This window comes from Rhinatrema bivittatum, chromosome 2 (assembly GCF_901001135.1).
Source record: "Rhinatrema bivittatum chromosome 2, aRhiBiv1.1, whole genome shotgun sequence".
Lineage (NCBI taxonomy): Eukaryota > Metazoa > Chordata > Amphibia > Gymnophiona > Rhinatrematidae > Rhinatrema > Rhinatrema bivittatum.
Genome location: NC_042616.1, coordinates 594543753 through 594557355, shown reverse-complemented (window position 1 = coordinate 594557355; position 13603 = coordinate 594543753). Strand labels below are relative to the sequence as shown.

The window sequence follows — 13603 nt, the reverse complement described above, 5'->3', positions numbered from 1 at the left end:
CTTCCTGTGGTTGGGGACCATCGCAATATGTGTGTATGCCTCTTTCAGGTCAAGGGAGCAAAGCCAGTCCCCTCTTTGGAGAAGAGGGATCAGCATGCCCAGGGAGTCCATCTTGAATTTTCCTCTTTTGAGAAACTTGTTCAACACCCTGAAGTCGAGGATGGGGCGTAAGCCGCCATTCCTATTTGGGATGAGGAAATACCTTGAATAGAACCACTGCGCCTGCTGTAAGAAGGGTGGAGAGTTTTTGTTGAAGAACGACCAAGTGGGCAGATGAACCCCATGATGGACATGGGGGAGAGGTCTCTGGGAGCTGGCTAAAGTGCAGATGGTACCCCTGGCGTATGATGGAAAGGATCCAGTGGTCCGACGTGATCTCCTCCCAGCGCCTGGCAAAGCTGAGAAGCCTGCCACAGACTGGTGGATCGGGTGCCAGAGGAACTGCCAACCGACTTTTGCTCCCTCTCCGCCAGTCAAAAGTCTGTGGCCAGGGTTTGCTGGGGGGCTAGTTGGTGTATGTGGCCCGCTGGCAGGGGGGGACCCCTAGAACTGGTCCGGGGCATGTAAGTCCAAGCTGCCAGAGGGTAATACTTCAGTTGCTGGTAGAAGGGCTTTTACGAGAGCCTGGCCTGGAGGATTTTCTGGCCGAGGATGGCTCCTCTGAGGGGCTAGCAGACAGCAGTTAGAGAGTGTCATGATAGTCCTTCAGCTGCGCCATCGTGTCCCAGACTTTGTCCCCAAACAGGTTCTCACCTGCACAGTGGAGATCAGCGAGCCTATCCTGTACCTCTGGCCGAAGGTCTGAGGCCCTGAGCCAAGCCATCCATCTGGCACCGATGCCTACGGCAGCTAAGCGGGCTGCCATTTCAAAAACATTATAGGTGGAGTGCACCTCGTGTTTTCCTGTTTCCAGACCCAGCGAGGCAATGGCAGCAAATGCTTCCTGCTGTTGCTGGGAGAGTCCCTTGGCAAAACCTTGGACTCTCCTCCAGAGACTGGGGTTATATTGAGTCATGTAAAGTTGGTAAGCCGCTATGCGAGTGACCAGCATTGTGCCTTGGAAGATCTTTCTCCCTATGGCGTCAATTTCTGGAGGAGCGGAGGCATGGGTGTGGGAGCGCCGGGCCTTCTTAAGGGCGGACTCCATTACCACCGACTGGTGGGGGAGCTGCCTCCTTTCGAACCCCAGGGCTTGCTGCACCAAGTAGGTGGTATCGGCCTGTTTACTGGGGAGACGGAAATGGTGTGCTCCCACAAGTGCAGGAGGAGTTCCTTAAAAATGTGGTGGATAGGAACTGCTGAAATCTCTTTCAGAGCATCAATGAACTGGAGAACATCCAGTATCTTATGGCGTGCATCCTCCTCCATAAGTAGCTGAGAGGGGATGGCCTCAGCCATAGCCCTAACAAATCCCACAAACGACAGGTCCTCCGGCAGTGACTGGTGCTGCTCCTCTGGGGGCAAAGACTCCGAGAGCGGGTTGTCAGAGTACTCATCTGTGGAGTCATCACCCAAAAGGTCAAAAGGTACCCTCCTACTCACTTGGGCCAGGACGTTGAGTGCGAGGGCCGTGAGGGACACCAACGGCTCTGATGGATCCCCTGGCATCGAGGGGGTCATCAGCCATGGTAAGCCGGAAGGGCCCACTAGCGGCTTGGGGAACAGTGGGTGAGGGTGCCCGGTTCCGGAGGCTTCATCCTCCTTGGAGGACCCAGGATTGTCCGGTTGAGGACATCTGTGGCCGGAGGGGCATTGATGGCGCCTCGGGCACAGGTTGCATTGGTAGGGTGCCAAGAATGACATGACATCCAGACGCTCTAGCAAGGGTGCCAGCATTGATGGTGGAGGCTCGGGCACCAGCATGGGGGCCAGTGGCCTGTAGCACTTTGAGCACCCTCCGGTCCAATTCCTCCTGGAAGTCTTGATTGGTCAGGACTGATGGAGGGGAACGGAGGCATTGCAGGCTCCCCATGATCCTTGGGCATGGAGGAAACAGACGCAGAGGTGGAGGATTTTGGGTTCTCAAAAAGTTTCTCCATTTTGTCGAGTTGCGCATGACGCCCCTTGGGTGTCATCTGGTTACACAGATGACAGCCACAGACATTGTGTGAGGCCCCCAGGCAGAGAATGGAAACCCCATGTGTGTCTGTGATGGACATAGTCCATGGGCACTGAGGGCACCAACAAAAACCGGTTGACACCATGAGAAAAAACCCTGGCATGCGGTTGTTGGCTGACAAGCACCAGGAGGTGGGGAGTCAGGAATTGACCGCACGATCGAGTAAGAATCGAAAAATAACCTATGGTACTGGGAGGGCACCATCTGTGAAGGGAGACCTGAAGAGTAGGGCAAAAACTTGAAGGAATCGAGAGAAAATTTGAAAAAAAGTGGAGCTCTACAAACAGAGGCAACTGCACTGCGGAAAAGAAGAGACTGAAGGGGGACCTAGCGTAGACACGGATAGCAGCAGGCTGGGCATGCTCAGGATGCTGACCAAAGTTACTAGAAACTTTGACAAAAGTTTTCCATGCCTGGCTTCATCAGATGATGTCACCCAAATGTGAGGACTACCATCCAGCTTGTTCTAGGAGAAAGTATTTTGCCATAGGTGAGGCTTGTGCTCAAACCATTTTTTTTCCTGTAGCAAAAAAGTGCATAACAAATGATATTTACAAAAAAAGTTTATTTTTATAACGCCTACGTAAACTAAATCTGGTATACAAATGCCATCTAACAAAAAGAAAATCCCTCTCCCATTTATTTTTAAACATTCATCAGAAAGAAGTTAATTGTTTTCTGTCTCATTTGTCAAGCTTTCTGCAAGATCACTTAATCGAGCATTATTTAATGCCGCAGTCAGATTGTCTGGAGTTGCATTTGGTCCCTCCCTGTCCTGCCAGGCAACAAGCAGCAGTTTGGCCCTCATTTTCACATCTTCACTGTCTGACTCAATCTCTTGGATGTCCAAGTCCTTCATCTTCAAATAAGGGGCCAGAATTTTCCAGTCTTCCTTTAGTTTATTTGCAAATGATTCAATCTGCTCTCCAGTCACAGGATGTTGGTGTTGTACATCTGGGCCTTTACATAAAGAAAAAAAAAAGAAAGAGACTTTCATAAAAATCGTATAGAACTGCCATCCACTGCGATAAAGATCTATGCTCTCTCTCATGAAGAAGAACATGATATGCTATGCTGAGTCCATCCAGCCCCACATCCTGTCTGACAGTGGGCACTCTGAATCACAGTTTACACAGCAGATCACAAACAGTAGATTCATTTCTTGTTGCTCTCTCCCAAGGCTAAGTGATAGCTTTTCCAACTTTACTTGGCTAATCATGGTTTATGGACCTTTCCTCCAGGATCTTGTCCAAACCCCTTTTAAACCCAATTATGCTAGATGCCTTCATCACATCCTCAGGCAACAAGATCCACAGCTTGCATGTGCATTGAGTGTGGATAAAGTGTTTTGTTTTTCAATTTGTTTTAAATCTGTCACCTATTAGTTTCATGGAAAAGCCCTCTAGTATTAAGACTATTTGAAAGGTTAAACTGTTCTCTACTTACCTATTCCATGCCCCTCATGATTTTATAAACCTATTAGATCCCTCTCAATTGCCTTTTTCCCCCAAACTGGAGAGCCCTAACCTGTTTAACCTTTCTTTATAAGAACACTTCCAGTATGGGATCTCCCCACCACCCTCCTCAGTATAGACCAAAGCAAAGAATTCATTTAGTTTTTCTGCTAAGACCCCCATCGCTCCAGAGCACCATTTTTACCCCTTGGTCCTCCAGCATCCAACTGACTTCCTAACAGGCTTCCTGCATTATCTTATTTAAAAAATATTTTATACCATTACACAATAAATCATAGCAGGTACAGACATGCCCTGCATATACACTTATGTATATACAGAATCAAGAAGAAACAAGACAGGGAACAACAATCAAGGAGGACAATAAAAGTTTTTTTTTGTTTTGTTTTTTAATTAGTTTTTACCTCTGGCAAGCTTCTCAAATTCTCTTGGCTCATCTTACTACTGTTTTACATCTAACTTGCCAGTTCTTATGAGCTTTCTAATTTCCCTCATTTGGGTCTGCTTTAAGTTTTCTAAAAGATGTCCTTTTGACTTTAATTGCTTCTTTCACCTCACCATTTAACCATGAGAGCAGTCATCTGAAACACTTTGAAGCTTTTACATCTTTTAAAAAAGCTGTTGTCCATGCACTCCTTCAGGACCGTGTTTGCAAGCAACGTTTCATGGACAGCTTGATTATTGTAACAAACTGTTGTGCCTGCTTCCTCAAAATGTGATCGGGTCCATTCAGCTACTTCAAAATACTGTGGCGTGTTTAACATACTCCTCAATGCTCACATAAGCCCAATCCTGAAGGAGTTACACAGGTTACCCATAAATTGGTGAATAAAGCTTAAGGTGTTAATTCTTATTCATAAGCTGCTTTATAGGGAGAACCCCTGCTCTTTGGAAGGTAAATTATTTAAGTACATTCCTGGGAGAACAATGCATTCACAAGGTACTAAATGCTGCCCTTCTTTAAACGATTATAAACTCATGATTACTCAAACTAGAGTCCTCTGGAACAGCCTTTCAACTGAAATTCATGGGAGACAGATGTGAAAGTATTTCACAAGAAATTGAAAGCTGTACTTTTTTTGCTGAGGCATTTTACTAATGTATTTGGTTTTTTTTATTGTTGAAAATTTTATGGACGTTTAAAGATTTGTAATCCGCCCTGAATACAATATATATATATTTTTAGAACCCATTCCAAAATGAAAATGGGACAGTATTTTACAAGTAATCTTGCAAAGTTCATCCCTATGACTATTTCCAGCTTCAGTAGTAACTCAGTTACACGAAAAGCAAGCTGGAAGGAACACATTTAAGATCTGTTTTTCAGAAGACAACATAACATAGAAGGCATAAGGGACACTTCAGTATGTCTCCATTAAAATGTACAGGATAGGGATAAGAAGAACCAACAGCAAAAAGTCCAGTTTAAAAAAAACAAGACAAAAAACTTACAGTACAGATCAACAGAACAAATGACTACTTACTTTCACTGTTCTCCTTCAACAAAGCATCATTATCTTCCTCATCATCTTCACCTGTTTTTATCTCTTCAGAAGGTGGCTAAAATAGAGAAACATAGATATAAGTGTAATTGACATAAGAACATGCCATACTGGGTCAGACCAAGGGTCTATCAAGCCCAGCATCCTGTTTCCAATAGTGGCCAATCCAGGCCATAAGAACCTGGCAAGTACCCAAAAACTAAGTCTATTCCATGTTACTGTTGCTAGTAATAGCAGTGGCTATTTTCTAAGTCAACTTAATTAATAGCAGGTAATGGACTTCTCCTGCAAGAACTTATCCAATCCTTTTTTAAACCCAGCTACACTAACTGCACTAACCAAATCCCCTGGCAACAAATTCCAGAGTTTAATTGTGCGTTGAGTGAAAAAGAACTCTCTCAGATTAGTTTTAAATGTGCTACATGCTAGCTTTATGGAGTGCCCCCTAGTCCTTCTGAAAGAATAAACAACCGATTCACATTTACCTGTTCTAGACCTCTCATGATTTTAAACACCTCTACCATATCCCTCCCTCAGCCATCTCTTCTCCAAGCTGAAAAGTCCTAACCTCTTTCCGCAAAGGGGAGCTGTTCCATATTCTTTTTATCATTTTGGTCGCCCTTCTCTGTACACAGGGCTCCTCTCCCAGCATCAAAACATTTTATAAAGACTTGTTTGACTTTACTAGTGTCAGTGGTACTGTGGGATGATACACAACACTCTTGGATTAGGTATAAGGACATAGGAGATTGGTACAGGGTTCTCCAAAGACAGCAGAATGAATTAGCCATTACGCTCAGTGACATCTGCCAGTACCTACACAGACCCAACTCTTAGGGTTCAGTAAAAACTCAGCTGAGCATGGAGCTTGAGTTCCCACACACGTGTGGCTTGTGAGTCCTCTGTTTCTTACAGAGCTTAAGCTTTATTGAAGTAGTCAGCTTTTCCAGGGAGGCAGGCAGGTATTAAGCATAATTAATGCATCATGTTGTCTACTGCAAACCCTATTTATAGCTAAGCAAACCTTCCTTCTCCATCAACAAGCAGGCATAAAGGAGAAATTTCTATCTGTTCATTTTCTTTCCATGAATCCAGTTATACTAGTCCAGTCCAGAATAAACAGGTGGGTTATGTCCTCCTACCAGCAGATGGAGGCAGAGCACACAGACTCTCTCCATGAAATCACCACCACTATGGAGAAGTGGTACAGCACAGAGGAACTTAGCATACTATGACAAAACACTGCCCAAAACTAGAGTAATTCAAATATTTATTTTATTTAACATTTTTATATACCGAACATTTGTTTATCACTTCATGCTGGATCACAATATAATGGGACCAAGTCTTAATCCTAGTCCAATACAACAAATAAATCTTAACAATATAAAATTAACTATAAAATATAAAAACTTAAGAAAAAATAAAAAAATAGAATAAGCTCAGTAAAAATCTGAATTAAATGTAAAATTAACTGAACTAAATTACAAAATAATAAAATACAAACGTGTTTATAAAACCTGCGCAAGACCAGTAACTAAAAATACTAACTTTTTATCAAAACTAAAACCAAATAAATAATGGGAGAGTCAGCAATTCAGAGGATTAATCAGTTGGGGAATGGATTGCTCAAATAACCATGTTTTTAGCATTTTTTTTTAAAGAATGTATATTTGTTTCTTGTCGGATATCTAGTGGAAGTGAGTTCCAAAGTTTTGGACCAGCCAGTGAAAGGGCTCTCTCTCTCACTGAGTTCAGATGAGCAGATTTTGGAGAGGGTATGGAAAGAAAAGCCTTGCCTAAAAATTTTAGATTACGACCAGGTGTATGTATTTGTAAGGATGCATTTAACCAGTGTTTTCTCCATGAACCGTTTTCTGAATTAATGACAAACACTTACAATGGATTCGGGCATGAATTGGCAAACAATGTAACTCTGCCAGTACAGGGGTAATCGGGCGGATTTTCAAAGCCTTGCTCGCATAAATCCGCCCGGATTTACGTGAGCAGGGCCTTGCGCGCCGGCGCGCCTATTTTCGATAGGCGCGCGCAGAACCCCGGGACGCACGTAGGTCCCGGGGTTTTCGGAAGGGGGCGTGTTGGGGGCGGTCTCAGGAGGCGTAAATCCATGGATAAAGGTAGGGGGTGGGTTAGGTAGAGGAAGGGAGGGGAAGGTGAGGGGAGGGCGAAAGAGCGTTCCCTCCGAGGCCGATCCGATTTCGGAGCGGCCTCGGAGGGAACAGAGGCAGGCTGCGCGGCTTGGCGCGCGCCGGCTGCTCAAAATCGGCAGCCTTGCGCACGCCGATCCAGGATTTTAGAAGCTACGCGCGTATCTTCTAAAATCCAGCGTACTTTTTCAAAATCTACCCCAATATGATCGAACTTCCTTGAGTTGGTGAGAAGGCGTGCCACTGCGTTTTGCAGAAGTTGTAATGGGCGGGTGGCTATTGATGGCAATCCTAGAAGGAGTGCAATACAATAGTCAAGTTTTGACAATATTAAGACCTGCAGTACCGTCCGAAAATCGTTCATATGAAGAAGGGGTTTCAATTTCTTCAATATTTGAAGTTTATAAAAGCCATCTTTGACTGTGGCTCTTATAAAAGCTCTGAGATTGAGCTCACTGTCTAAGATACAGCCTAAATCTCTGGCTTCATAGTTAATTCGACAGGAAGGAAGACATGAAGAGATAGTGAATTCAATTTTTTCAGTGATTTTATTGCTTATGATCAGAATTTCAGTTTTAGAGTCATTAACAGCTAAGGACATTTGAGTCAGGAGTTGCTTAATAGAGCTGAAATAAATTTCCCAAATTTTTAGGGTATTCTGTATGGAATCTTTTATTGGTAAGAGAATCTGGACATCGTCCGCATAAATATAATGGAATAACCCCAAGCCTGTCAACAATTTACAAAGTTGAGCCATGTAAGTGTTGAACAAGGTTGGGGAAAGGGACGAACCCTGAGGGACACCAGAGTTGATTGGAATTTTAACTGACTCCGCGGACCCTAGTTTGACTTTGAAAAAAAGTTTTGAACCAGGCTAAAGTAGAATCCTTAAGGCCAATTTCTTGACGTCTGTATCATTGACTCGTAATTGATAGTATCAAATGCGGCGGTAATATCAAGCAGAATTAAAAGATAGGAATTATCGTGATCAAGCTCTCTTAATAGTGTCTAGCAAAGACATAAGGAGAGTTTCGGTGTTATGATGTTTCTGAAACATGAATTGGGACGGGACGAGTAACTGATTGGTTTCTAAATACTCCATTAATTGTATGTTTACAACTTTCTCTATTAATTTAGCTAAAAAAGGGAGAGTTGATATGGGCCGAAAATTCGCAATGTCCTCTGGATTTAACTGAGGTTTTTAAAATAATGGTTTAATGACCACACATTTTAAAGAATCTGGAAATATGCCTTCTTCCAAAGAGTTACTGACAATGTCAGCTAAAGGGCGAGCAACTATATCTGGAATAACCTGGAGAGCTTTTACTGGAATCCTGTCTTGTGGATGGATTCCCGATTTACAATTTCAAGAGATGAAACAGTTTCGAAAGAGAACCAACTGACAGACGGATTTATGGGAAGCGAGATCACTTGTTTAGGTATTGCAGCTATCTTATTTAAAATAGAAATCTTTTCCTTAAAAAAATTAGCAAATTTATCGGCTTTATCTTTACAATTTTCCAAAGATTGTGAGGGTTGTTTTGACTTGGTAAGATCTGCAACATATGCGAATAAAACTTTCGGGTTAAATTGAAATTTATGGATTTTTTCAGCGGAAAAGTTGCGCTTAGTACTATTAATGGCGGATCTATACTTATGTAGTGCTATTCTATATTGCGTCAGGGCACTGGGATTTCGATGTTTACGCCAGGATCTTTCAAGTCAACTTGTTTAAGAGTTTTTAAATGGTCGGTGAACCAAGGAAGTTTGAGGCGGATTTTAAATGCCCTGCGCGCGTAAATCTGGCCGGATTTACGCGCGCGCCGGCATGCCTATTTTGCATAGGCCGCCAGCGCGCGCAGAGCCCCAGGACGCGCGCAAGTCCCGGGTTTTTTTTAAAGGGGTGGGAGGGGCGTGTCGGGGGCGTGGCAGAATGACGTGGCTTTTCGGGGGCGTGACGCGGCATTTTGGGGGCGGCGACGCGGGCATGGTTTTGGCCCGGGGGCGTTCCGGGGTCATGGCCGCGGCCTCCGGACCAGCCCCCGGGACCGGAACACGGAGCGGGGCAGCCGGCCGGCGCGCACAGATTTACGTTTGCTTTTCGCAGGCATAAATTGTGGAATAAAGGTAAGGGGGGGGGTTTAGATAGGGCCGGGGGGGTGGGTTTGGTAGGGGAAGGTGGGGGGAGGGCGAAGGAAAGTTCCCTCCGAGGCCGCTCCGAAATCGGAGCGGCCTCGGAGGGAACAGGCAGCATGCGCAGGTTGCACAAATGTGCACCCCGTTGCGCGCGCCGACCCTGGATTTTATAAGATAGCGCGGCTACGCGCGTATCTTATAAAATCCAGCGTACTTTTGTTTGCGCCTGGTGTGCGAACAAAAGTACGCAATCGCGCAATTTTTTAAATCTACCCTTTTGTGTTTTGCAAATGGGGTAATCCATTTCTTGATAGTTGGGCAGAGAGTTTTAGAAAAGCCTGAGGTAATCTCTTCCCAGGAATTTGCTGCAGAAGAAGTATCTAAATGAGTGAGAGCTTCTGGGAATGTTGTGATCAAATTATCTATACTACAAGGTTTTTTTTTACTTCAATTTCTATCTTGGAAGTAAATCTTTGAACCGGAGGTATTTTAAAGCATAGTGTAGCAGTTATTAAATAATGGTCAGACCAGGGTACTGGTGCACAACTAGGTGAATATTTCATATCAAAGGCATCATTAATAAATAAAAGGTCTAACGAATGACCAGCTTTGAGTGTGGCAGTTTTTATCTTCTGAGAGAAGCCTAGACCCTCCAGGCTGGATAACAATAAATCACAAGTAGGGGTCATGGGTAACTCGTCTATGTGTAAATTAAAGTCTCCAAATACAATGGTGGGGATATTAGGATCAGTAGTTGTGGATATTAATTCCACTAATGGACAACAATTATGTTCTAGGAGACCAGGTGGCATATAAACTAAATAGATTTGAATAATTTTTGACTTGAAGACAGCTATTTCATAGTGAGGAGATATACTAATGTTTTGATGGATAACATGTAAATTCTTATTAACTAAAAGCATTAAGCCACTCTTTTATTCTTGGGCCTTGGAATAGCAAAAATGTCATGAATCATGTGATAATTGGTTCACTAATACAGAATCAGTGGCTTTAAGCCATGTCTCTTATTCCACAAATGTCCGGTTTAACTTCCGAAAGATGGTCCATCAACACTGGTAATTTTTTTTTTTTGACAGAGACAGCGATAATACAGTTAAAGTCATAAGCTTAGCATTGGCTGTAATCCGGATAGGAAGAAGAGATCGTTCCCGTTTGGAAAAAGACTTTGTCCTTCTGTTTAGAGAGAAATAACCCCGAAGCCTACCCTTCTGTCCAAGAACCACAGAAGAAAAGGTAACATGATTAGGACAGGCTGAGAAAAAGAACAGGTAAAGAGGGAACTTGGTCTTCAGAAAAATATACACACATATAGTGGAACCACAAAAACAGCAGCCCAAGTTCCCGAGAGGATCCTGGACTAGAGTAGCAGATAAGATTAACAGGGAAGAAAATTTCTCCTTCCATTTTGTCCTGCTATACCAGTCCAGTCCAAACAGGTGGGAAGTACCTAAGCCCAGTTATTAAGGGATGGGAGTGAGTAAGGGCCACTTTGAGGACCCAGCTCCATTAAGTTGTGTTCCCTTTTTACAAAAACATTTAGACAGTAAAGCTTCATCAAGGAATGTAAGGATGATCAAATAGTTATCCTGTAAATGTCCTTTGGAGCTATCACAACTGCTTCTAAGTAGAAGACTGTGCCCTTGTAGAATGGGTGTGAATAATCTCAGGAGCCTGCCAACCCCTATGCAGATACACTGAAGAAACAGTGTGATTCATCAGGTTAGAATACCTTTAGAGGCTGCCTCGCCTTTAAGCAGACCTCCAAACACAGTCTGTCAGACTTACAGAAAGAATTGGTCACCTCCAAGTAGTGGATGAGGACCCAGCAAATGTCCAGAAACAGAGACCTGTTAACACCTTGGCACTCTTCTTTAGAAAATGCCTTGGCAGATCCTCTTTTGAACTGGCCTAACACTACCTTTGGCAGAAAGGAAGGGACAATTCAGGAAGACACCAAATCAGAAGCTATAAACAAGAAATGGTCTCTACAAGCCAAAGCCAGAATCTCCAAGACACTGTGAGCAGAACAAATTGCTATAAGAAATATTGTTTTCAAGGAGAGTTCTTTCAAAGAAACCTGTTTCAGGGGCTCAAAGGGAGAAGCAACTAATGCCTTTAAAACTGAGATCCACTCACGCACCAAAGGCCTGATAGCGAGCTGCAACATCAACTCCTCAGAGAAAACTGACCACATCAGGATGGGCCACCACCAAAACCCTCTGAACTTTGTAATAGGAAATCACTACATCTTGAACCTTCAAATAATTCGAGCCCAGACTCACATGCAGAAAGGTAAATCAGAGTGCCAAAGAGAAGTTGACAGATTCCTGCAAAATGCCATAAACATGCACCAAACCCAGATGTTGGCCAAAATAGACTTATGAGCCTTCAAACAAGGGGGAAATTACAGGGGTTGGGGGAGGGGAGGGAGAGTAGCCTTTCCTTCCTAAGCAAAACTTTTCAAGAGCCAAGCTGCAAGAGAGAACAGAGAAGGATCTTCCATGATGATTGGTCCTTGCACCAAGAGTCCTGGTCACCCAGCACAAGCAGAGAAAGATCAATCCAAAATCTCATCTGCATACCATGGTCTCTGAGGCCAATACGTGCTATTAAAATCAAATGACTGCTTTTTGGCATCAATCTGGCACAACACTCTACTGATCAGTGGCCACAAGGGGAAGACAAAATTTCCTTTGGTCAAAGCTGAACCAGAGAGTCTGTGCCCTCAGCACCAAACACTGTGCTGACTGAAGACAGACAGACCTTGGCATTTTTGTGTCGCCATCAGATCTTTTTGAGGTAACCCCCACCTGCGAACCACACAGTGAAAGGTGACAACTCAGCTCTCATTTTCTTAGATCCAGAAGATTTCTGCTCAGGTAGCCACTTGAACATTCTCCTGCTTCACAATGTGAGCTGCCAATAAGAGCTCCAGACTCTCCTCTGCCCAATGAAACAGAAGATTTATCTCTTCCGATACACCCAGAGTTCTGGTGCCATCCTGTCTGTTCACATATGCTACTGTGGTCGCATTGTCAGATAGAACTCTTATTTTCTTTCTTTGCTCAAGGGCAAAGCGGTCAGAGATCCAACCACATTGCCCTGGTTTCCAGTCAGTTGTTGGAACAATAGGGTGGCCCTTATTTTCCAACCTTTGAAATTCTTTGCTCCCAAACCCCTAATCTTGCTACAATATATGAAAAAGTGCTCCTTGCCAAATTTCAGCTCAATTGAGCTATTTTAAGGTGGCCCCTAAAGGCCTTAAAGTTTCAAATTTCACCGAAAATTTGTATTTCTTATTTAAAACTTTTGTATTTCATTTTCAAATGTTGTTTGGGAAAATTATAGTCAAGCATAATCGAAAGAATTTTATTTAACTATTTTCTTCATACAGTTATTTACATGAAATTAAAGTTAGCCAAGATATTGAGCAAAATATCGAAACCAAAAGAAAAATACATTGCAAAATAACATCTAAAATGGAAACCAAAATAATAAGATACCAGATTTTACTGCTTCATTAGGCCAGTTTTGGTAGCATCTGGGTATTTTTTTTTCTGTGTTTACTAATGATCTGCACAATGTATTGCTTTTCTTTTTCGTTCTTGGTCAGAATGTTCTGATATTCTTGGATTAGCTTCACTCCTCTCTCAGCCATGTCGTTAACTATTACAATGCTTTTCAATGTTTCCAACCCTCGTTGGAAGTTGACATCTTTCCAAGTAGATGGGCAGTTTTTTAGAAAATTTATGTTTATTGAAAATCTTGAGAAGCACATCTTCGATTCTGTGGAAATAAAATCAAAGAAGTGTTTTTCTTTTAAACGATTGAGGTCTTCACTACTAACAATATAATTTTATTTGATTTTCTGCATCGCTTTCTTCTGTAATCATTATAGTAGCCATTTTTTGCTTAATGTCTAGTGAAACTTCAAAGAATGCGAATGCCACAGTTTCTGGTGATAGATACCATAAATGTTTTGGGAAATTTTTCAGTGCAGCACTACTAATTTCTGGATCTACATCCCTATACTCTATTAATTTCAGTAAAAACTTGTAATCTAGGTATGGAGTTTTCAGAGCCAGTGGTACTAGGAACCAGGCTCGTAATTAGAGTCTGATAAGAAAAATGCATGTGCTTCTGATTGAATCACTCTCTTTTTGTGTCAGTTTAAATTGATCT

The 13603-nt window shown here is 43.0% G+C and overlaps 1 protein-coding gene across 2 annotated transcripts in view; it reads right to left on the bottom strand.

The window, feature by feature from the left end:
* Window positions 1-2664: 2664 nt before the first annotated feature.
* THOC1 (THO complex 1) overlaps window positions 2665-13603 on the bottom strand; it is a 191480-nt gene continuing 180541 nt past the window's right edge. The window contains exons 20-21 of one of the 2 annotated variants that reach the window (XM_029591099.1): window positions 5079-5154; window positions 2665-3079 (exon numbers count right to left, since the gene is read on the bottom strand). In XM_029591099.1, coding sequence (XP_029446959.1) covers window positions 2787-3079; window positions 5079-5154 — 369 coding nt within the window. In that variant the 3' untranslated portion in view covers window positions 2665-2786. The remainder of the gene's footprint in view (window positions 3080-5078; window positions 5155-13603) is intronic. The other variant, XR_003854773.1, reaches the window with a different exon arrangement.